Source organism: Miniopterus schreibersii (assembly GCF_964146895.1).
Source record: "Miniopterus schreibersii genome assembly, chromosome: 5".
Taxonomy (NCBI): domain Eukaryota; kingdom Metazoa; phylum Chordata; class Mammalia; order Chiroptera; family Miniopteridae; genus Miniopterus; species Miniopterus schreibersii.
Genome location: NC_138106.1, coordinates 89,063,350 through 89,085,961, shown reverse-complemented (window position 1 = coordinate 89,085,961; position 22,612 = coordinate 89,063,350). Strand labels below are relative to the sequence as shown.

Sequence of the window (22,612 nt, the reverse complement as noted above, 5' to 3'; positions counted from 1 at the left end):
GCCACAAATTTTACAGTGAGCAACTCTGACATTCCACCATATACACAAATTTGGAACTGAATTCAACAGTATAAAATGGGGGAAATTTATGATCTACTAGAGATCTTTTTTTTAAAAAAAAGGCTAAAATGACTCAATAGATACTCCACTATTTCGAAGTTAACACATGAAAATGTTTGGAAAAGTGGACAATTATGTCTTGTAGGCCTCTTGGTATCTAAAGAGGGGGTTGATATATTTAGGAAATTTGGGAGATGGTATTGGCAGGGACAGGATGGAACAAATCGACCTGAACAGGAGGTATTTCCCTCAAATACAAGATAACTTCAAAGTAAATTTATGTATGGCCTTAAAAACCTAAAGCCTGAGGGCACAATTCAGATTTTTGTATGGTTGGTTGTGGGAAGCAATAATTATTCAAGCCATAGAATTTCCAGTCTTTCCCCAGCCCTGGATTTCAAAGGTGCAAGAATCTGCTTTACATAAAACCTTGATTAAGAAAATAAATTACTGCCCTCGCTGGTGTGGCTCGGTTGCTTGGGTGTCGTCCTGGGCACCGGAAGGCTCCGGGCTCGATGCCCGGCCGGGGCCCTGTTTCCAGCAGGGGGCGCGCAGGAGACAGCCGACGGCTGCTCCGCGTTCACACCGAAGTTCCTCCCTCTCCCTTTCCTTCCGAAGGTCAGTGTGTTCTTTAAAGAAAAATCCTTCAAGGAAGCGCCCGTGCTTCAGTTAGCTTCAGCCTCAGAGGCACTCATCTTTAAAGCCAGGGTCACAAGTGTGAAGATTAAGAAACCATTGAGCGGGCCCTAAACGCGCGTATCCATGGTTACGCGTCAGTACCCCCGAATCCCAGGCGACAACCGCACACGGGGACGCCGTGCCCGGCCCCACGCGAGCGCGGCTGGAGGAGCAGGCGGGCACGGCGGGCACGGCGGGCACGGCCGGCCGGGCAGGGGCGGGACGTAGCCCGCCGCTCGCGGGGGCGTCCGGGAGCGCAGGCGACTGGCTCCGGGCCGCGCGGCCGCACGTTTACCCCCCGCGGGCGGAGCGGCGGGGGCCCGGGGGGTGGAGGCGGCGCCGGCCGCTCGCTCCTCCCCAGCCCGCCGCCTTCCAGGGCCCGGCCGCCCGCCCGAGGCCGCGCCTCACGACAGGCCCCGCCCACCGCGAGGCCCCCGCCCCCACAGGTCCCGCCCCGCGGCGTCGCTCCCGCCGAGCGGAAGGTGACGCGAGAGCGTCGCGGGCATCTCCCGGGGCCGCTGCTCCGCGGCGGTTCCCGCGGCCCCGGACCCGGCGTGGGCAGCGCCGCCCGGGCCTCTCACCGCCGCTCCCGCGTCCTCTGGGCCGCGCCGCCCCGCGGCCCCGGCGGCCCTGGGACGGCCCCGCGCTCGGCCGCCGCCCTGGCGCCCGCCACTCTGTCGTCCCCGGACCGGCGCGGACCGGCTCGGCCGGGGCGCAGGCGGCTGGGGAGGGGCCGCTGGCCCCGGGGCCGCGCCGGCGCCGCCACCGACCTGGGGCTGTCCGTAGAGGGCGAGTGCTGGCTCCCCGGGGACCGGACGCCCTTCGGGGCGGCCGGGCCGCGCGCGGAGGCGGCCGTGGGAACCACCCACCCCTTCTCCAGCCCGGCGGCCGGGCGGGGCTCGGGCTCGGAGCCCCCGTCTCCCGGGCTGTCCCCTCAGTGGGGCGCGACGATGGCGGCGCTGTGCCCGGCCCTGGATCGGTCGGGCGCCTCCTCCTCCTCCCTGCTTTCTTCCCCATCCTCCTCTCCCCCGCCGAGCGAGGTGATGGCGCTGAAGGATGTGCGGGAGGTGAAGGAGGAGAACACGCTGCAGGAGAAGCTGTTCTTGCTGGCGTGCGACAAGGGTGAGCTCGGCCCCTGCGCCCGCCGCGCCCTCCGCGCCCCTGTCCTCCGCCGGCGGCGCCGGGCCGCCCTCGCCCGGCCCGACCCTCGGCCCCCTGGCCTCTGCGGACGCCCGCGCCGCCTCCGCCCTCTGAGGACGGGGCTCGCGGGCGGAGCCGCCGGGGCCGCCCCCAGTCCCCCAGTCCCCCGGCCCCCGGTCCCCCGGCCCCTGTCCCGGCCCCCGGCGGCGTCCTGTGTTTAGGGGGCGTCGTGGGGCGCGAGCTTCAGCCCTGCCTCGGCTGCTGCGCCCGCGGGGCCCGGTCCCCGTAGGGGCTCCCGTTTTTTCCCTTTTTGGAAGCCCAAAGGGTTTGTCTAGTAAGAAAATCCCATGGCCTCGCCCACGGTGCTCCGTGCGCCGCGGCCGCCCTGCGTTTTGCGTTCGCTGTAACCTTGTGTTCAGGCGCAGCCGCCCAGCGCCGGGGCGGGCGGCGACCGGTGACGGGGAGCAGGTATGTCCGTGTCCTGGGTGCGGACGGACGGGAGGAGGGAATAGTCCCAAACTTTCTCCACATTCTCAGAACAACTTTGTTCGTGCTTGTTATTGGAGAGGAAGATTTGTTGATCCTGAGCCGCCTTTGAGAAGTAAAGGTAGTTCAAAATACTTAAAGGGCAAAAGTGTGGAATATATTTAATGTTTTTCTTAAAAAAACAAAAAAAACTAGAGATTCATCACTTTTATGGCCTTACAAAGTCTCTTCACTTAAGCATGCTTTCTTTTGTTACATATAATAAAAGGAAAGGGAAATTGCCCTAAGACTACTTTTACTTCCTTTGTGAAATGCTGTAAAATTTCTCTTTCTATGTCTATTCAGTTTACCTTTGTTGACCTTAAAAGTTATTTTACCAGCAAAAATGGGTTTATTTGGGAACAGCAAAGAATTGCAATTTGGAACAAGCAAGCTCTAAAGCAAAACAAAGTCCAACAAACAGGAAAGTTGTTTTACGGAGAAAAAGGAAGTTGAGAGGGGTAGTTCTGAACACAATTTCATTGGAAAAAATTGAGAGTTAAGGGTGATGATAGTTTCTCATTGGCTGAGTTGCTGGGGTGGTCAATTTCTCGTAGAAGACCCAATGTGCATCTTTTATCTTGGAGCTTATTACCATTGACAGTCCTCAATTTCCTGTTGAGGAATTTTCTCTTAGGGTCTGTAATTGATAATCAATCCATCCTATAATTTGACTTCTAGTACTGCATGTGAGCACCGCTCTGGCCTGACACCATTTCGAATGAGGTTCCCTTTGATTTTCACACCTTCCAATAGCCATGCTTTCTTAGAAAACTCAAGTTAGGATCATGCAGATTTCCAAAACATAAACCCAAAGGACAGCTTACACTGAAAAGATTAGCTTCAGAGGACTTGTGTGTGTATGTGCTAGTGTGTTTTTAATGTGTCAGTCTCTCCAACCTCTTACTGCTTTTGAAGTAGGATTTTATTTACGTAACCTTTTGCAGACACATTGACTTATAAAGTCCACCTATGTCAGCCACTTTTATGTTCTATGTAATCGTATTAAATTATATTACGAAAGCATTTGTTAAAGTCCACCATGGACACTGCTTTAAATAGTCTTGGGAATGTAAAGAAGCATAGAATATATACCTTATAGGTTATACCTCATAAGTTATAGGTTATATGCCTTATAGGTTATACCTCACAAAAATGACCTGTGGATTAGGTCAAATTGTTTAGTGGATTGGAGTGGATTGTATGAGTTCTTTTCACTAAAAACATTCTCCAAGGGGAAGGGAAAAGATTGTGTTGTACTAGAAGGAGTATATCACCTCTGCATGTCCCCAGCTTACTGAGGTGTGGTTATTTTAGAGCAAACAGACAGCATGTCAAGAAAGGGAATTTTATTTCCTGTTAAATTGAGGAACACTGTCCAAGTAAGTACTTGTGTGTTGTGTGTGTTTAAGAGTATTGTATGACATCTCAAACAGAGGGAAGTTTTATTATGTGACAGTTTTGTAGCCTGTCAAGTAGTGCCAGTTGAAATAGCTTGGTACCCTCTGTCACTTTCCATTTTATAACATCATTAAGATTCTTGGAGAGATTTGGTTTTGGGGGGAGGGTAGAAAGTAAATATGCATGCTTTTTCCCTATATAAAATTAAAGAAATTTTAATGAGTAAATAGGTATTTTCTGTTTCAGGTGTGGTAAAATGAGCTCTTGGGTTAGACTGAGAAAAATGACATTTCTTACACTTACAGTATACTTTTACATGGGAAAAATAAATAGGAGTTATGGCAGTATTTTTTCATGTTTGTGTTCACTAATACTGTTAAACCTTTTTTAGTGTCACCCAAACCAAACCTACAAGTGAAAATTTCCTGAAGTAGCTGTAATTTCCACTATTACTTTGGAGCTTTTATCAAACCAAATGGAAACTATTTACTAAAACAGCTATTTAGGATAGATGATCTCATTTCATCCTCAGAACCCCGTGAGCCACATCTGTGACCCCTGTTTCACTAATGAGGAAAATGAGACTTGGCAGAATTTTAAAATTACTTGGCCCAAGGCTGCATTGGTTAGGAAGTGGCAGAACTAGGATCTGTCCTGAGCTTCACTCTTAACCACTGTGCTGTATTGATCTAGTTTTAGTAGAATGAATGAAAATCGTTTGTGTTAGAAAACACATGTTCACATTTGGACTTACTAGTTGAAGATTAAACTTGCTTTCTATGAATGTTTTATAAACCTTGATTTCTGTGGATTAAATATGTCCAATAAAAAGTAAAAATCTTTGCCCAGCGGGGCATGGCTCAGTGGTTGAACGTTGACCTAGGATCCAGGAGATCTCGGTTGATTACCAGTCAGGGCACAGGCCCAGGTCGTGGGCTCCATCCCCAGTTGGGGGTGGGCAGGGGGCAGCTGATCAATGACTCTCTCATCATTGGTGTTTCTATCTCTCTCTCCCTCCCTTCCTCTCTCTGAAATCAATAAAGATTTTTTTTTTTTTTTTAAAGTAAAAACCAGAGCAAATCTCTAGAACATTGGTGCTTCTCATCCTTCTCATTTAGAAGCCTTACTCTCTGTGCACACAACGTTCATAATGTGTTACACTTAGAAAGAATTCCAAAATTGTGGAGGTGAGGTGGTTATGTGGATGTTAGTGGGTATGTGGGCCTTTGCAGGTACGTACAGGTTGAGGAGTAAAGAAAAACTAGGAGGAAAAAAGATTTTATAGTTTTATAGTTTGTACAGCTGGCTTTTATGTAAATGAGTTCAATAGATCTACCTACTTAAGTGCTGATCCAGGTAGTGGCCACTTAATAGCGAGTGGCTGTTACTGATTTTGAAAATGGGTCAGAATTGTCTAAAATTCAACACTGATTTCTTTGTAAAACATTTAGAAGAAAAAGTGAATTGAAAGCTCCTGTGCCAGTGATAGAAAGTTAAATCTGGGCCCGCACTGCAATTCAAAGGTAAAGGTTCATTGAAACAACAGCTGGCCAATGTGTGGTTTTATGAAATGTTAAGCAGTACTTAACCACCCATGTCTTTTCCTCTCTCTCTTTGACGTTGCTATGGTATTGAGCCACTTTTATGTGAGAGCCTATAGTTTACTTTAGGCCTGCTGGCTGGAGAAAGGGTTAATATGGTTTTTTAGGGAGCACCTAAAGTAAATATAGTTCATTCATTTCTTTTAAAGTAACTGCTGAGTGGATGGCATTTTTTAGTATATATTCAGGAGCTAAATGCATGTAAACCCCTTAATTTGCTGGCAATCAGTAATCAGTTCTTGCGTAGAAAAGGAAATGATGGAAGGATTCAGTCCCTGCCAAATCCCCATGAACAGCATTTTCTGGAAATTTTATTTGCATTTAATGAGTCAGAAGGCCCTTCTTGAAGTCTCAGCTTGAGGTCCGAGGAGAGATGGAGAGAGCTGAATTTCATCTTTATCCTTTGGCTCAGTGTAGTTTAGAGCCTTTCTTTGTGGTATGGCTTACTGCATTGTAAGGCAGGGCCCTTTGACTCCTGAATTCCCACATAAACTTTGCATTTCTTTGGGCTAAGCAACACTTCTGGGAGAAGTAATAGGAAGATGCTGTCTTAATAACACCTTACTTTAATATACGTAATGTGACTTTTTTTTTTTTAGCTATTTGAAAAGAGATTTTGAAGTGTTGGAAGGGTTTAGAAAGGATGGCAGTGGAAAGAAAAAGTGCAGAGAAATGGGCAGTTTATGTCGACGACTTCCTGGGTACCCGGAAGTTTTATGTTAACAAGGGTACCTAAGGTAATAAGGTGTGTGCTGTGAGGGAAGGAAACTGCAGAAAGGAGAGGTGGTAAGGAGCGTACTGTAGACAGCATTCCCCAGACATTTCCAAGTTGTCATTAAGCATAGCATTTAAGTATTTTGTGCAGGAGAATTTTTGGGGTCACCAGTGCTGCCACAGTGTATGGTTCTTTGCTATTTTAACAAAAACTTGAATCACCAAATTTTAGTGGGTAGTTAATAACAGACTAATCATTGAGCAGTTAGCTGTTTCAAGTACTGTAATATTTGCATTTCTTTGTAGTGATTCCACAGTGTTTTTATTTCATTTTAATTTGCTGCTCTTTTCTATAGGTCATCATCTCAATATATTTATCAAGTCCTTAGTTGTGTTAAGGCTCTGGAAAGGTGCTTCACCAAGAAATAACTGACTGCAACCCTATCCTATAGGAGCTTATGTAATGGAGATGCTGTCCTGTGCTCTTATGAGAAGCAGTAAGGGGGGAAAGTATGTATGTGCCTAATCTGTCTGAAGGAAAGAAACAAATACTGAATTTAATGTAAATGGCCTATTTGTGTTTTGGAAGATGAGACATTCTTAGTACACAGTCTTTTATCTGGGCAGTGAAAAAATGTAGCCCAAGCCAAACCCCTTTACTTTGTATATTACAGACTCTGGGGAAGGGTGTTAAGAGATTACATTTTATTGTATGGGTGTCATTGCTGTCTAAGAATAACTCCTCTTCTTCCCTGCTTCCAGTGCTGTAAATAAACAACTTCCCAACCAGCTCCACCAAATTTAATGATACTGAGATGTTTAAAATCTAGGATTAGTAGTTTAATAATGTAATGAGCTGCCGAAAAGCTATCTCAAAGAGGCGAGGCTTATGTAGTGACTTTTAAGAGATTAAATGAATTAATTATCAGGACTAAAAGAATCCCAGTACCATATCAATATAGCCATGAGATTCAGTGGAATTCCTTTGGATGCCAAAACTTGAGGATTATAAGCTTGATATGATTTGAGTTTTGAAAAGATCACTTTGCCTGCTGGATGGAGAATGGATTAAAGGAGTGGGGCTATAGCAGGGGTAGGCAAATTGGCCCACAAGCCAAATATGTACACTACCTGTTTTTGTAAGGCCTGCAAGCTAAGAATGGTTTTTGCATGTCAAATGGTTGGGAATAAAAGAATGATATTTTATAATGTGAAAATTACATGAAATTCGAACTTTAGTGCCCACAGATAGTTTTATTGGACCACATTGGAGCTCATTTACGTACCGTTTTTCTTCTGCAAAGGGCAGAGTTGTGTATATGTGACTGAAATAGTGTGTCCTGCAAAGCTAAAATATTTACTCCATGGCCCTGTACATGAAATGTTTTTTGATCCCTGTGCTAGGTTATAGGCAGCTTTGTCAGGAAGAAGGCTGTTGCAGAGTCCAGGAGATAGATGGTGGTGGCCTGGACTGCAGGCAGCAGTATTCATGAATAGAAGTGGGTGCATATGGAGATAATTTTGGACAGGGGCTGAGAAGACTTTCTGTTGAATTGGTATACTCGTGGAATTGATTGAAAAATATTTTTTTCCTTCACTGAAAAAACTAGCCAAAAAAGTAAACAGATTATGTTGCATTTCCTTCTATATATTATATTTTAAAAGACAAAAGATGTAACTCTTAAAAGCAACTTCAGTATAAAATGGAAAACATATATTTGCCTGACATAAGGCATTTTGAATTGTAACCCTTGCTCTACAGCTAGCTTCTGGCTATGTATTTTTACATTTCCTAACCCTTTTATTATACACTCATCCTAAATATTGACTGTTCTGTAATTCTTGAACACAGTACATTGTTTTAAATGGCTTGCAAATATAAATGGTGCTGGAACACTTAGAAAACACTCTAGGTTTCCCGCAGGTCTTGTGACTTTTTCATTTGCATGAATGTGTCATCTGTGGCAGGGCTGAACTTTTTATTATTTTTAGGGATGAAAGTTTTTAGGTTTTGATTTTTATGTATTTTTCCCTTGTATAGCCCCTGACTGTAATGGAAGTCGTTTTTGAAAAGCTGGAATATCTGACATTTACAATATAATCACTTTTTAAACAGCAGCCTAAACTTTTAAAATGTGTAGCAGTTGTTTTTTGCTATACCCAAAATTTATAAAATTTTATAAGGATTATACAGTTCTTTATACTTTTCTGTCTCTAGCAATATGGCTGACTAGATAATCTGAAAACCCTCTGCTTTTAATCACCTAGAAATGCCAGCTAAAATATAACAAACATCCATTTAAATGAACTGAGCTTTCAAGACAGTAACGGGAACACTTAGGATTCAAAAATGGAAAAAAGGACCGAAAATGGGAAGAGTGTGTAAGCTGACATTCTGGCTGCTCCATGGGTGGGGGTGAGAATTATTGGCCGTTACCTTGTAGGGATTTGAATTTTAATGCTCATACGAGAACAGGTTACAAGGCCTTGAGCGTCTAGCACAAAGTGGGGGAACTGGAACAACATCCAAGCATAAAATCAGGATCTGTAAAGGACAATACCTTTAGAAAGGGGTTAGATGAGGGAAAAACCCATCCCCCAGCACAGGGAGACTACAAAGAAGCTTGTAAATAAGACTCCCTAAGAATTTGTAAGTATGGTCCTGCCTCATGTTGGCTTGGAGTTTGCATTAATACTACCTACTTGATCTGGGAAAACCTAAACTGAGAAATTAATATGAAAAAGATTGGTAGGGTAGCAAAACCTCCCAAGTTACCTGGAAGAAACAAATGTGAAACATCTGAGGTGGGACAAGCTTTCAAACTAGGCTGCCAGGGTTCCCACAGCTAAGCTGCATCAAGATGAGTTCGCAATACCCAATTTAAAAATTAAGAAGACAGCCATCCATTATCACAAATCAGTGGACACTACAAAGGATTAAATCCCTAAGACCCTCAGCTAATTGTCATACAAAGACCATAAAATAAGTACGCTTAAAACGATTAGAAGCTTAAAATAAGGAAATGAAAACAAAGTAAATCAAAAGATTTGGAAAGAAATCCAATAAAATGTATAGAAATTAAAGGTCATTTAAAAAAATCAATGAATGGGTTAATCAGCAGAAGTAGTTGCAGGAGGACTAAGTAGCCAGAAGAGAGATCTGAAGAAACTGTCTACAGTGCAGGAGAGAGAGAAAGAAATCTTCAGAGACAGAAGTTGGATGAGATGATCCAACATGCCTAATAGATGTTTAAATAGAAGAAGAAAAATAATACGGGCATAAAGCAATAATTGAAGAGATAATGTCTGAAAATATTACAGAATTAATGAAGAGCAAAAGTTCTTAGATTCAGAAACCCTAATGAGTCCTAAACAGGATAAATTAAAAATTAACTCTCACTTAGACATGAAACCTATTAAGATGTGGCAGTTTTCTACTAAGATACTGAAATAAGGTTTTAAATGTTCCAGTAATAGTGATAAATTTTCACAGGTCTATATATGTTCACTATCAGTTCAGCTTGTGACTAAGAGTTTCACTTTCTGTGGTGGTCGATACATTTTTGCAGTGTCTATTAGTAGTGCTATGAGGAAAATATTCCCTTTTGTGGTTAGTTTTCTTGAGGGAGCTAAGGAAATGTGGCATCAAGAAAATTACTATTCAACTTCTTCCAAAATACATGGATGACTTTAAAGTCATTGATTAAAAATAATAGCAAATTGCCCTGGCTGCATGGCTCAGTTGGTTAGAGTGTCGTCCAATTCACCAAAAGGTTGTGGGCTCAGTTCCTGGTCAGGGCACATACCTAGGTTGCGGGTTTGATCTCCCATTAGGAATGTACCGGAGGCAAGCAGTGGATATTTCCTTCCCTCCCTGTCTCTCTCTCTCTCTCTCAGTGAAAGCATATCCTCAGATGAGGATTGAAAAAATAATAATAGCAAATCTATTAGAAATCTCCCTCCCAAAAAACACATCTTTTTTATTCACTCATTTAATCAAGTTTTAGGATTTACTTTCTCTGTATCATTTCTTTTTTTCTCTGATTTTCTCTCTGGTCTTTTCCTGTTTTGTTTTTTTCTTAATTCATAGATGTCTAAAGAACAACTGTATTTACAAGTCACTTAAAATGAAAAGAAACAAAACCCACTCTTCGTTCTTTGGTTAATTAGCATTTCTCTTTTGATTAATTCCCCTCATTACTGCACTGGCTGGTCAGCAGACGGACAGGGTGGGCCTCCATGGAGATGGTGTCATCTGTAATCACTCTCATTTCCCCACACCTCAGCTGTTTTGAGTGGGCTAGCGTTAGGCCGAAGGAAATCTGCATGCTCCTGACAGGTTAAAATTTTACTTCTAAATGTTCTGACTTAGGCTTCTACCAGCATTAACCCTAGTCCTGCTGTAGAGTTTTGTGAGTTGGATATGCTCTGGTCATTTAATCTCAACGTCTGCATTTAGGAGACAAGGAAGGTGGGGGGGGGGAGAAGAGGAGAGGCATTTCAGGCTCTTTTTTTTTTCATCAAATATATACACATTCACACTGCTTTTCCAAAGTATGTAAAACCTCTTCATAATATCCTCAGCTTATTACTAGATCTCATTTTTAACTATTTTGATGTGCAAGTAAATGTGGGTATGTGTTTGAGATGTAAAACTTTAAGCTTATAATTTTTCTAGCTTCCAGTCTGTGTTTCTGGACATTCTTTATTGTTTTAAATGCCTTCTAAAAGCTTCTCTCCTTATTCAGTTATGAATTTTAAACTAGCAACTTTTTATGTTTGCAGCTTATGTACATACATACGATTTTATCAGGATATGAGTTTAGAGCAAAGAAATGTTCACATTTTTGTATATTCCCATATACAAAAATGAGTTTAGCTCGTTTAATCTTTTAAATCAACAGGCTAAGTTTTCTTTACAGTCATTCATATTTAATATGTCATGAATATTAAATTGCATTTGTATTTGTTATTTAGGTGACTATTATATGGTTAAAAAGATTCTGGAGGAAAGCAGTTCAGGTGACTTGAACATAAATTGCGTAGATGTGCTTGGGAGAAATGCTGTTACGATAACTATTGAAAATGAGAATTTGGATATACTGCAGCTTCTTTTGGACTACGGTTGTCAGGTACAGCAAGGCTAGATAATTTTATCCATATCTTCTAGGTGCTGTTAGATACACCATGTTTTCTCCCTTTCTGGTTTCCTCTCTCCCTGCCTCCCTCCCCATCTCTTTTTTTCTTTCCTTCTTTCCTCTGTCTTTCTCCTTTCACTTTTAAATTGGTTTTGAGCCACAAAAAGTTCTAAAAACAAATCAGAAGCCTATTTTTCAAAGTATAATATTTTTACTTGATTTTTTTTTTCTCCCAAGTTTCACTCCCCCCCCCATCTTATATGTTTTATAACATCTGACAGGGATAAATTATCATGACTCATTAAAGATGACTTTGTTTTTATTATTTGTATTATATGTATATAATATTATCTATCTAAAAATATACAAGTGTTCTAGAAGTGTCAGGGAAGAGATTTTTCTGTGACCCATATAATTTACAAGCATAAGAACAAAATGCTTCTAACTCACAAGGCCATTTTCAATTTGATTCTGATTTTCTCCTTAAGTGTTATTAAATGTTCCATTTTGCCTGGAAAGTTAATGTTCACTTAAAACTACAGGTGAATCAATTTTTAAACTAGAAAATACTGACCTTTCATATGTGTATCAGTTCAGGTAGAAGAGCAAACATGCATATAACTCTTGAAAAAATTCAGTCAAGAGGTTCTGAAGGAAATTTGATATTTTTCTTTTCTTTTTAGTTTGCTTAGTATGGGACTTAGCACATGAACCCTGGCTCTTTTTCTTTCACATGGTATGATTGCTCTGTTGTAGCTTTAACTCAATGAGGCATATATAGGTATTTTTTGAGTGGCATCAGGAAGCACTCAGAAGATTTTACAAATATAAATAGGTTAGTTATAATTACACCATGGTACTGTCTCTGTATGTACATATTTAGAGTAGGGACAGAAGTTGCTTTCCCAGCAGTTTCCATTATCCAGAACATCCATGAGACCCAAGAAGCGAGTAAAAATGCTTCTGAGCAGCCAGAGTAGATGTCCTGAAGTTCCCACTTAGAACTTTGGTCAGAGGAGTGCTTCTGGAGCCCTTGTTTAAAGTCTGTATTTGCTCATTTTAGATTCCACTCCAACAAGCTTAATTGTTTAGTTTTCTAATCCATAGAGAAAAGTGCAGCGGAAGGGGCATGAGGACTGCAGTGGAACTAAATGAGGCCCCGTACCTCTGACTATTTATTAAAGAGATCAGCAGCATCACATACGTGGTAATCTCTGAGGAAGCTGTGTGTTAGAATGATAATGTTTATTACAATGGCCCAGAGTCAATAAGGAAGAATTAAATTATATTCAGTGTCTTTTGTTTTAGAAGAAAGAAGAATATATACAGTACTTCTAAAAGCAGAAGACTTTCATCAAAGTAGTGTAAATTTCAGAGTTAGACTCTTAAAAGCATAAGCTTCAGTTACCTAGAAAATAAGCTTATGAAGGAAGTCCTGGATGATTCTGGATAAAGGAGGTATTATGGTATAACAGTTATTTTTGTCTTTTTACACATAAGACTCTATGTGTATTTCTGCAGTGTATACCTGGTTCTTTCACATCCCTGATTACATTTGAACATCATAGCCAGCCTATGTAGATGTTACATTTGACAGATCAGAAAACTGAGGCTCATAAACTTTAATGAATTGCCCAAAGCTCTAAAATAAGTGCAACTCTCAGATACAATCTGATCATCTCACTGCAATTTTCATGCTCTTCCCAGTTCATTATGTCCGTCTCAGGTTACCTATATCCTATCTATCAATCAACAGTGTCCAAGGCCTTCGATTGGGTGTGATTGTGGAAATGAATAAATAAAACGTGAGCTCCGTACTAAAGGATATTAAAACTAATTGGACAGTGAAAGCACATATGAATGTCAAGCCATTTAAAAAAACTAGTGTATTTGATAAGTGCTAAGTGTAATATACTTGAACCTTGTATATTGCTTTGAGTGTTTTCATGTATTTTGTCTTGTATTATACTTATGATTCTCAACTGGACACTTTTGCCTCCCAGGGGACATTTGGCAATGTTTGGAAACATACTTGGTTTTACAGCTAAGGGGTGGGTTACTATTGGCATCTGCTGAGTAGAGGCCACAGATGCTGCCAAACATCCTACAATGCTCAGTACAGCCTCTGCAGCAAAGATTTACCTGGCTAAATTGTCAACAGTGCCACTATTGAGACACCCTGTTTTATATTTAAAGTTTTGTGGTTTACGGTAAATGTTTCAGAAACACAGAAAAGAGAAAATCACTGTGGGTTGGAGCTATCAAGAAAGGTTTCATGGAAGAGTGTCAGTTGAGTTTTGAAAACCTTGATAATTGCTAATATGTGTATAATACTACTGTGTGCCAAGAACCTTAAATGTATTCAATTTCTTAATCCTCACAGTATTCCTACAAGATAGGTACTATTAAAATCTCCATTTTGTAAAGGAGGAAACCAAGGTACAGAAAGGTTAAGCAACTTGCCCAAAGTCACTATATAAAGAGCAGACTTGGAATTTGAACCCAAGTTCTGGCTCCAGAGTTCATGCTTTTGTCGAGTTCCCAAAACTAGTCTCAAAAACGTGTAGGTAGGAACAGGGGATGTGGAGAGGAATGTAAACGAAGGCATGTGCAATGTTAATCTTGAGACTGTGTATTGATTTAGCCTTTTTAAACAAAGTATTTGGGGTGGATAGTAGTGGGAAGTATCTGGAAAAACAACTAAAAGAAAACTGATGGAGAAGGTCTGACTGCCAGGCTAAGGAATTTGCGTTTTATATGATAGATAGTGGGGTCATTAAATGACTTTTGAGAAAGGATGTGATGGTCCAGTGGTATTTTAGAAAAACTGCTCTAATGGCTGTGTTCAGTGTACATGAGAAAATGGCCAGTGGGGAAGGCTATAGCTCGGTGAGCAGTTTGCCTATGAAGAGGTTAAAACCTGAACTGGAATAGTGCCTATAAGAATGGGGGAATGGCAGATGTGAGAAATGTTATAATTGACAGAATTTAGTGAGTGTTTTATTTTGGAGGGGAGAATTGAGAAGGAGCCCAAGATGATTTGGAAATCTTAAAAATGGGTGACTAGGAGGATGGAAGAAAAATCAGAAGTTAAGTATAGAAGTCAGTCTTGGGGCAGAGAAATGTGAATTCGGGTTTGGCCTTGTTTACTTCGAGGCTCTCAGGCCCCCTCCAGCAGACAGTTACCAATGAAGAGTTCATCCCCAGGCAGTGGCCAGGCTGAGAGGCGCAGCAGTCACAGGCACGGGGAGGTGCCCCCACCTCCAGAGAGAAAGCGGAGAAGAGCAGACGACTGGGGACATCTGTGTTGATAAAGGGAAGGGTGTCATGAAAGGAGTTAGGGTACTGCAGCATTGTGAAAACCAAAGAAACAGTTTTAATATGTCGCTTAGAAATCAAGGAAAATGAATTTTTGAAATTGGCATCAGTAGAACTAAGGAAATGATGCACGTGGATTTGAGAAGTTGGACCAAGTGAGAGGAAGAAAACGAGAGTGGAAAGAAGAGAGCATGAAGTCAGGTCACCAGAGAGTGAGGAAGTGGTTCCTGTGGGAGGCGCGCACCAGGCTGGTGTGCCTCGAGGGAAGGACAGAGGCCCCGTGGAGGGCAGAGGGCACTGAGGAGCACCGAGGTGGCCTGCTCAGCTTCGGAAGGGAAGTGGCTTCTCACTCCCAGCTTAGAGGAAAGAGTGTGAAATGTGGGAAATTCTGAGGTGAGAAGGAAGATAGCGACCTCATTAATACATAGTAAGTATATAATTGAATAGGTTTTAGTAAGGAATGGTCAAATATCTGAGAAATTGGGAAGCAAAACTAAGGACATTTTGTATACCTATAAATATTTTTTAAATACTTGAAAACATTCTTTTCAGAAACGACTTTGATTTATTAAGTAACATACCATTTATGCAGAGTAAGTCAGTGGAAACTCCTTATTTACATGGCTTTTTTACATAAATATTTTTATACCTGAAGCTTATCCTTTTAGAATCGAAAGTTTGATATGAATCTTTTTTTATTCTTTACCAAATAGTGTATCTGAATATAATTTAACTTTACCATTGTAAGTGGGAATCGTTGAGAATGTAATTATTTTGCCTTGCTTTACATAGCCTGAAACTAAACGTGTTTGTCCCTGCATTAAATGGCTTCACACTGCTGTGTGTGAATAATGATATACTGATACTTTCTCTCTTCAGTGGTCAACTGTTAGCAATTATTTTTTTCTTTCTCCCCACTTGTTTGTTTTAGTCTGGCTGTGCTCTTACTCAGGAAAGACTGAGGTGTGCTTGGGAAAACCCAATACCCATCATTTCCAGCAGGAGGCAGCTCCTTCTGGGAAATAATGCCCTTGAAGTTAGTTTGTGACCACCCAGAATGGTGTTTTTGGGAGACGTTATATCTCAGATGGCCAGAATTGCCTGGTATTTTGACTTTGAGAGCAGTGGCAATCCTATAGTTAGCTTTATAGGTTAAAATTTAAAATCAGAAATGAAATGTTACGTGGTAAGGAACATGTTCTTTTTGTTTTTTTGCTTCACCTGACCAAATACAGTAAAAACTAAAAACCTAAGAGAAATGTTTGCAGAACAATAATAATAATGCTAGACTTTGAACAATGGGCTATAGCCCAATGAACCTGAAAAGCTTCAGGGGATAAAGTAGTGGATTAAGTTTCTTATCAGGGTGGGAGTTTTCCTGTGAGAATACACAGATGGTTTCTGATAGTTGAATATGGCCCCCAACCCTGTTTGGGGGATGCTTATTCTACTTTTTAGACATCCAGATGAAGTTTGTCATTTTTAGTCCTATTTTTTGACATCTAGATAAAGTAGATAAAACCTTTATTCCTTCCAGCTATGAAGAATATTAAAGATCTAGTATAGTTTCATTTTTAAGAGAATGTTGATTTAAATAGTTGATAAAGATTATAACAGTTTAAAAATACACAGATTGAAAATAATCAGGGCATTTTCTTGGATTAAATCATTATTCATCCCCATGTTTACCTTCTGCCTTCATGGTTTTCCTTTAAAAAAAAAAAAGAGAGAGAAAAGAAACCCCAAAACCTGACATCTCCGTGTCCGAGTGTAGTGACACCGCGTGTAGATGCTGCTGTCCCCTGCGCGGGCGGCACCGCCGGGCCCCTGCCTCCGTCTCCAGGACGGTGCTGGGCTCCGCGCCCCGGCTCGCGGGCGGCTTCCAGACCCCACGGCTCGGCGGCCGCGCGCCTTGGAGATGACCTGTCCCCGTGTCGCCGCCATGGCCGCGTTGATGACCGCCGGCTGGGCGGACGCCTTTCTCTGCCCGCAGTGGCAGCTCCGGGCAGTTTCTTCACGGGTTTGGAATGTCACGGCTCTTCTGGCCCCAAGCGCAAGGGCGGGATCGTGACAACCATGCCCAGCCCTGACCCTGCGCGGGCAGCGCGCGGCCGCACCCCCCTCTCCGTCACCCCGCGTGTCACCGCCCCCGTGTCGCCGGAGGGGGGGGCGCGTCGCCTCCGCAGCGGCGCTGCCAACGCAGGAAACTATATTTTTTGGACAGTCTAAATTTTTGAAAATTCAGTATTCCTGTATATAATACAGTTGACATTTAAAAAAGTTTTCTTTACAAATTAGTAAAATAAATAGTTTGCCTTTTTAGTCCCCATTTTCTTTTTTAACTTTTAAAGCCCACAGATGCGCTTTTGGTGGCGTGGACTCTGCAGTAGTGGGGGCTGTTGATAACCACTTAATCATCGACCCAAACGATCACCACCAGCTGTAGTAGTCAGTACTAATTTGGAATTTTAAACCAAAATAAATCTCCTGCCCCATTGCCATCTTTTTCTTCCCCCAAATTTGTCTTAAGGAAATAGATTTCTTTTACTCTGTAAAATATTGCTTTAAAGTAAGTAGACACTTGCAAGAATAACATTGCTTTCAGGAAGCCTTTTTAAATTAATGATATCTCCATAATTTTGTCAGTTTGCACCAGTACTTTTAGTTTGGAACATTCTGCAGGTTAAGTTGAAAATATAAATCAGTTTCCATATGAATTTAAAATTTAAATGTAAACAGTGAAACCATAAAACTGGAAGAAAATGTAGGTGAATGTTTAACTGATCGTAGCGGAAGGACTTGCTAAACATAAAAGCAATAGCTATATAGAAGTTAGAATTATGGAATTTGGCCATCAGGCAAGATTTAGAAAGCAGGTGGATAACTAGCGAACGATATTTGCAGCATGTATCACAGGTTCATAACCTTAATCTTAGACAAATTGATGAAAACCACCAAAACCAGAAAAGGACATGAAAACTCAGGGGGAAAAAAATTAAACCTTACTGATAATCAAATACAAGGTACTGATATTAGCTTATCAAGTTAGCCAACATTTAAAAATAATACTAATAATCACTGATACAAGGGATGTTTTGAATAGCACTTTCGCAAAAGCAGATGTTCATATTATCATATTATGGTGCTTCTTCCTCTAGGAATTTGCCTATGAAACAGTCCGAAATGTGCATAAAAATGTTAATTGTAATCGTATTTGTAACAGTGAAAAAAACTTAAATATCTCAAAATAGAAGGTTGGGAATATAAATAATTACATATATATTAAAGTGGCACTTTTTAAAGAATATTTAGGAGCGTGGAAAAATATGATATAGGAAGTGAAAAACATGAGAATAGTAAACTATATATGTAATATGATCCAAGGTTAAAAACACGCATAGAAAAGGGACTGTATGGAAAGGTAGCAAAATGTTACCCAGTAGCAGCCATCTCGTTGCCAAATTAAGGGTTTTTTCCTTACTCTCTTTATTTTTCTTAATGGTTTTTGTAATTAGGAAGATATTACCAGTCAAATAACTTATAGTTTAAAAATGAGATATTTGTTGTATATCAAAATTTAAAAATTATATCATTCGTTATTAGTAAGGATGTAGTGAAACAAGCAGTTTAAATAACTGCTGGAGTGTAAACTGGCTGTACTCAGAAGAAAAGTATTGTTTAAGGAAGAATTATAAATTTGTTGTAGATGATCCGGCATTATGTTAGAACAGTGAGAAACTCTGCTAAATACATACTTTATCATGTATTAACTGAAATATTTTACTCAAATTTAGACCATTAAAAAGTTTGTGTGTGACTTTCTCCAGAGGGTGTGAACTAGTTTAACTGGTGGTAAGAAAGCGCAGGAACAGAGAAAAAAAAGGCTAAGAATATAGCCCCTGTCCAGAGGATCAGAAGTATCTATACCCTGTTGGGCTTTCTGTCGTCTGCCCTGCAGTTGCGACTGTATTTTGTGTACCTACTCCAGCTTCTGGCCTTGAACCCACTTACTTCCTCGCGTGGAGGGTGGGGTGCCCTGCAGGGTGTGGGAGCAGCCCACGGATGCTGTTGCATCGCCGGGACCGCCGCCAATGGAAGCTTGTGAGGCTCAGAAAAAAAGCCTTTGTTTGAATTCTCCCAGCGAAGCAGGATCAAATTTTAACAGCCCTATTACTTGTAGACAGGCAGTGTCAAATATTTTATGTACTTTTTTTTAACCATTTTAGTAAATTCATTCTCTATTATTTATCAAATTTGTCTTTTAATAAATTTAGTAAATTTAATAAATTTTAACTTCACATACAGTTTTTTTTAGCGTGTAGATGAAATTATAAACTTTCATCTATCGCTTGTGTTTTCATATAGTTAAATATGTTTCATAGGGAAAATGAAGACCATTTTTCTCTTAAGGCACTGAATATAATTTTCTTCTTTTTATAACCAATAATCGGGAAAAGGGCTAAGTTTTTAGATTTCTCTGTAATTTTAAATAAATGTATTAATTTGAAATCCCCCCAAAAATAAATGGGAAGTATATAAACTATAAAAGAGGGCCAAAAAAGGATAAGTATGTTAGAAAATATTAAAATTTACCTGTAATCAAAGAAAAGTAAATATTTCATGATACTCTTTTATTCATAAATTGGGAGTGATCATTCCCAGTGCTGGTGAGTAAAACTCAAGAGTAAAATGGGTACATTCCTGTATTATTGGTAACATAAGTTATTAAAGGGCTTTGATGATATTTATCAAGAGCTTCAAAACTTTATGGCCTTTTGAGCGGTAATTCCACTTCAGGGGTTCTGTGTTAATGTGATAATCCTAAATTCAAAAAAAAACCCTAAAAGCTGTATTCATAACAATGTTTGTGGTAGTGTTATTTAAATTAGCAAAATAAAATACCTTGAAAATACGGTCTATGATATTCCTTACATTGCATGCAGTACTCTGTACATGATTTTTTTCCAGAAGATTCTGGACTCTAGCTTTATGAGATTATTAAAGGTGTCCTTGATCTTCAGAAGATTAGAGACCATATTTTTAAATTATTGGTGCCAAATCATTTATGCCAAAGGTGTCCTTAAAGGAGGTATGGTAGAGAAAAGACTATAAAATGGTTTTCAGGTAGTAGGAATTATGGGCATTTGTATGCTTTCTGCTTTTCTATGTTTTTCAGATATTTTATAGTGTGTGTGCATGCTACTTTTACAATGTTAATAAAAACTATAAAACTGTGAACTTGATCAGCTTATACTATGGAATAAAACAACTCTCAGGGGAACCTCTGAAAAAGTGAAAATACGCAACAGTCGTACAATAGTCAGCCTTTTTACTTAACCCTGATTCTCTGTTTGCTAATGTTTTTCCTTCCTGTCTTGCTATCATCAGGCCCGTGAGCCCATGTAGTGGAGGAGCTCGGGCTGTGGAGTAACGCAGATCTGAGTTCTGCTCTGCAGTTTGCCCTTCTGTTGTGTGCCTCAGACACATTAACTTCTCTGAGCCTCGGTTTCTTCTTGGGGATTGTACTGTTCAGTTTTGCAGGATACTGTGGGGATTAAATGAGATGATAAGTGCAAAGTGTCTATAGTAGCTATGATTGTTAGTGTTTTTGTGCATTTGTAACGAAAGTGATATAGGTAATGATGGAGAATATGCAGAGAATTATACAAAATAAAGAGTGCTTCCTATTTACTTACCCTTTCAAGCAGCTTCATTGCTATCAGTGTAACAAGGTTTGCCACACAGGTGGAATTTTTAGTTTTTTTCATGCATATATGCTCTGCCTATTTTTTCGTGTTCCTTAAAATAATTGTTCTTTGTGCCTTCCAATTTTTTCTATTTTGTTCTTCAAATAATTATGTTTTTCTGAAGTCACAAATAACTTTTGAACACTTATATAAATATTTTTCAGAAACTAATGGAGCAAATTCAGAATCCTGAGTATTCAACAACTATGGATGTCGCACCTGTCATTTTAGCTGCTCATCGTAACAACTATGAAATCCTTACGATGCTGTTAAAACAGGATGTGTCTCTCCCCAAACCCCATGCGGTTGGCTGTGAATGCACAATGTGTTCTGCAAAAAACAAAAAGGACAGCCTCCGACATTCCAGGTTAGAAATTAAGATTTTTTGACAAATGTGTGATGCAGTAAGATGTATGTCAGTGAAGGTTTTTTATTGTTGTTCCTTCTATGTAGCTTTTAAGAACTATGGAAGTGGGATGACTTATGAAAGCCAAACTCCTAGCTCCTTTGCTTAAAACAGTGGGTTCAGCATTGTTTAGAAATGTTTACTAGGTGATGAATAATTAGGAAACTTCACATTATGAATAAAGTTTATTTCATACTCCTGCCTGTGGGAGGTAGGGGCACTGTTTGCTTTTTAGAAGCAGAGTTTGTTAGTGTAAGAGAATTTCCATGTAGTAGAAGGGGTAGAGATACCACTTCCTATCTCTTTATAACAAAAATTGTTTACTATCTAAGTATTAACCTATTATGCCTCTTACTTCCCCTCTCACACTACATATTTAAGTCTGGTTCTCTTCCCACTCTTCCCAGTTGAAAATAGTAAGGACTGAGGAATGAATAAACAAGAAAGTGCCCCATCCTGGACGGTCGCGCAGGGCCGCGCATGCTGCATAGATGTGTGCTTCTGGCCAGGCTCGGGATTCTGATTTTCAGCATAAGCTCCCCCATCTCTCCATATATGTATATTTGAAATAGTATCAAGTATAGCATTTACTATAAAATACGTGGTCTGGAAGGCCCAGGCATACAGTTGACAAGCTGTTTTCAGTTGAAGATTGTTGTACAGTGTATATGAAATTAGCTTTAATACTATAAGATATCCAACCTCTTTCTTCATCTTAAAAACAGATCTTTGATGGATTGACAATCACAAATACATAAATTGAGAAAGTCTCCTGGATATCAATTTAATGTTTATTTGCAGAGGTCAAACTGGAATTTTTTTCTATTTTCCAGTAAGATCTATGTGTTGTTGTTTTTTATAAGATCTGGTTGACAGCTGACTATATCATTTACCTTTTTTGTTTTAAAATGACTAATCTGTAAAATGACAAGAAGAAATGATCTTTAAGGCTTCTTCTAGTTTTAAAATCTTTTCTTAATATTAACTATAAATATTTTCCAAATAGTATGCTTGTTAAATGTTTGTAGTTGAAGCAGCATGGGTGACAGGTTGGGGCTGGAAAGAACACTCCCTGGCTTGATTTGAGGTGGGGAAACAACTTGTTCTGAAAGCTTTAGAAGAGCTGTGGCTTGAGCTCAGTCTTTAAGTATGAATAAGAATTAAAAGGTGAAAGGCATTTTATACAGAAAGTACATTGTGTGATTGTGGTTTATTTGGAGAACTGCAAATGGTTTGGTATATTTGCAGAAGAGTTTGAGAGCTTGTTATTGATGCTAGAGGAAAGGTCAAAGGTCCTGACTAAAGTCATTTTCCGGAATTACTAAGTAGACCTGCAGAAGAAAAGGAGACTAAAAAAAACAATTAACAAGAGTTATGAGACTGTGAAGTTGAAGAGCCAGTGTTAGCGTTAGGGAAGTGAGGCGATTGAGATGGTGACATTTCAGGTGAAGGTAAGGTCTAGGGACAATAATTTTAAATGGGTTAGGGAAGCGCAGTGGGCCATTGAGTTTAGAAGAACATTTCCAGTAATATAATTGTTGTGATTTGGTTTTAGTCTCAAGATTTGATGGGATATGAAATTTCAAACAACTTTAAAGGAGATTTGAAATCTTACTATTTAAAGGAAGGCAATTTAAAAAGTCGAGAAACACAGATTGGGAGAGATAGCAAAGTAATGGACTGCCAGTTATATTCAATTTGCAGAAGTGCCTTGTTTAATCTGTACAATGTCTTTTATAGTTTTGAATTTGAAAGCCTATATGCCGCATATACGCTCAGCTTTACTCATATTATTACCCACTGTGCTCCTGAAAGCAGTTGAATTTATAAAACCTAGTACGTATCTCCCAAAACAGTAGGATGTTGGCACTGAGAAAATCAGTA

The 22,612-nt window shown here is 40.3% G+C and overlaps 1 protein-coding gene across 6 annotated transcripts in view; it reads left to right on the top strand.

The window, feature by feature from the left end:
• The first annotated feature begins 1,593 nt into the window (after positions 1 to 1,593).
• The window catches only part of TRPC1 (transient receptor potential cation channel subfamily C member 1), a 69,376-nt gene continuing 48,357 nt past the window's right edge, over positions 1,594 to 22,612 (top strand). For 3 of the 6 annotated variants that reach the window (XM_081139286.1, XM_081139285.1, XM_081139283.1), the window contains exons 1-2: positions 1,769 to 1,860; positions 20,487 to 20,689. In XM_081139286.1, the coding sequence (XP_080995412.1) occupies positions 20,639 to 20,689 (51 nt within the window). In that variant the 5' untranslated portion in view covers positions 1,769 to 1,860; positions 20,487 to 20,638. Of the gene's footprint in view, positions 1,861 to 11,096; positions 11,252 to 20,486; positions 20,690 to 22,612 lie in introns of those variants that run through there. The other 3 variants (XM_081139284.1, XM_081139282.1, XM_081139287.1) reach the window with 2 other exon arrangements.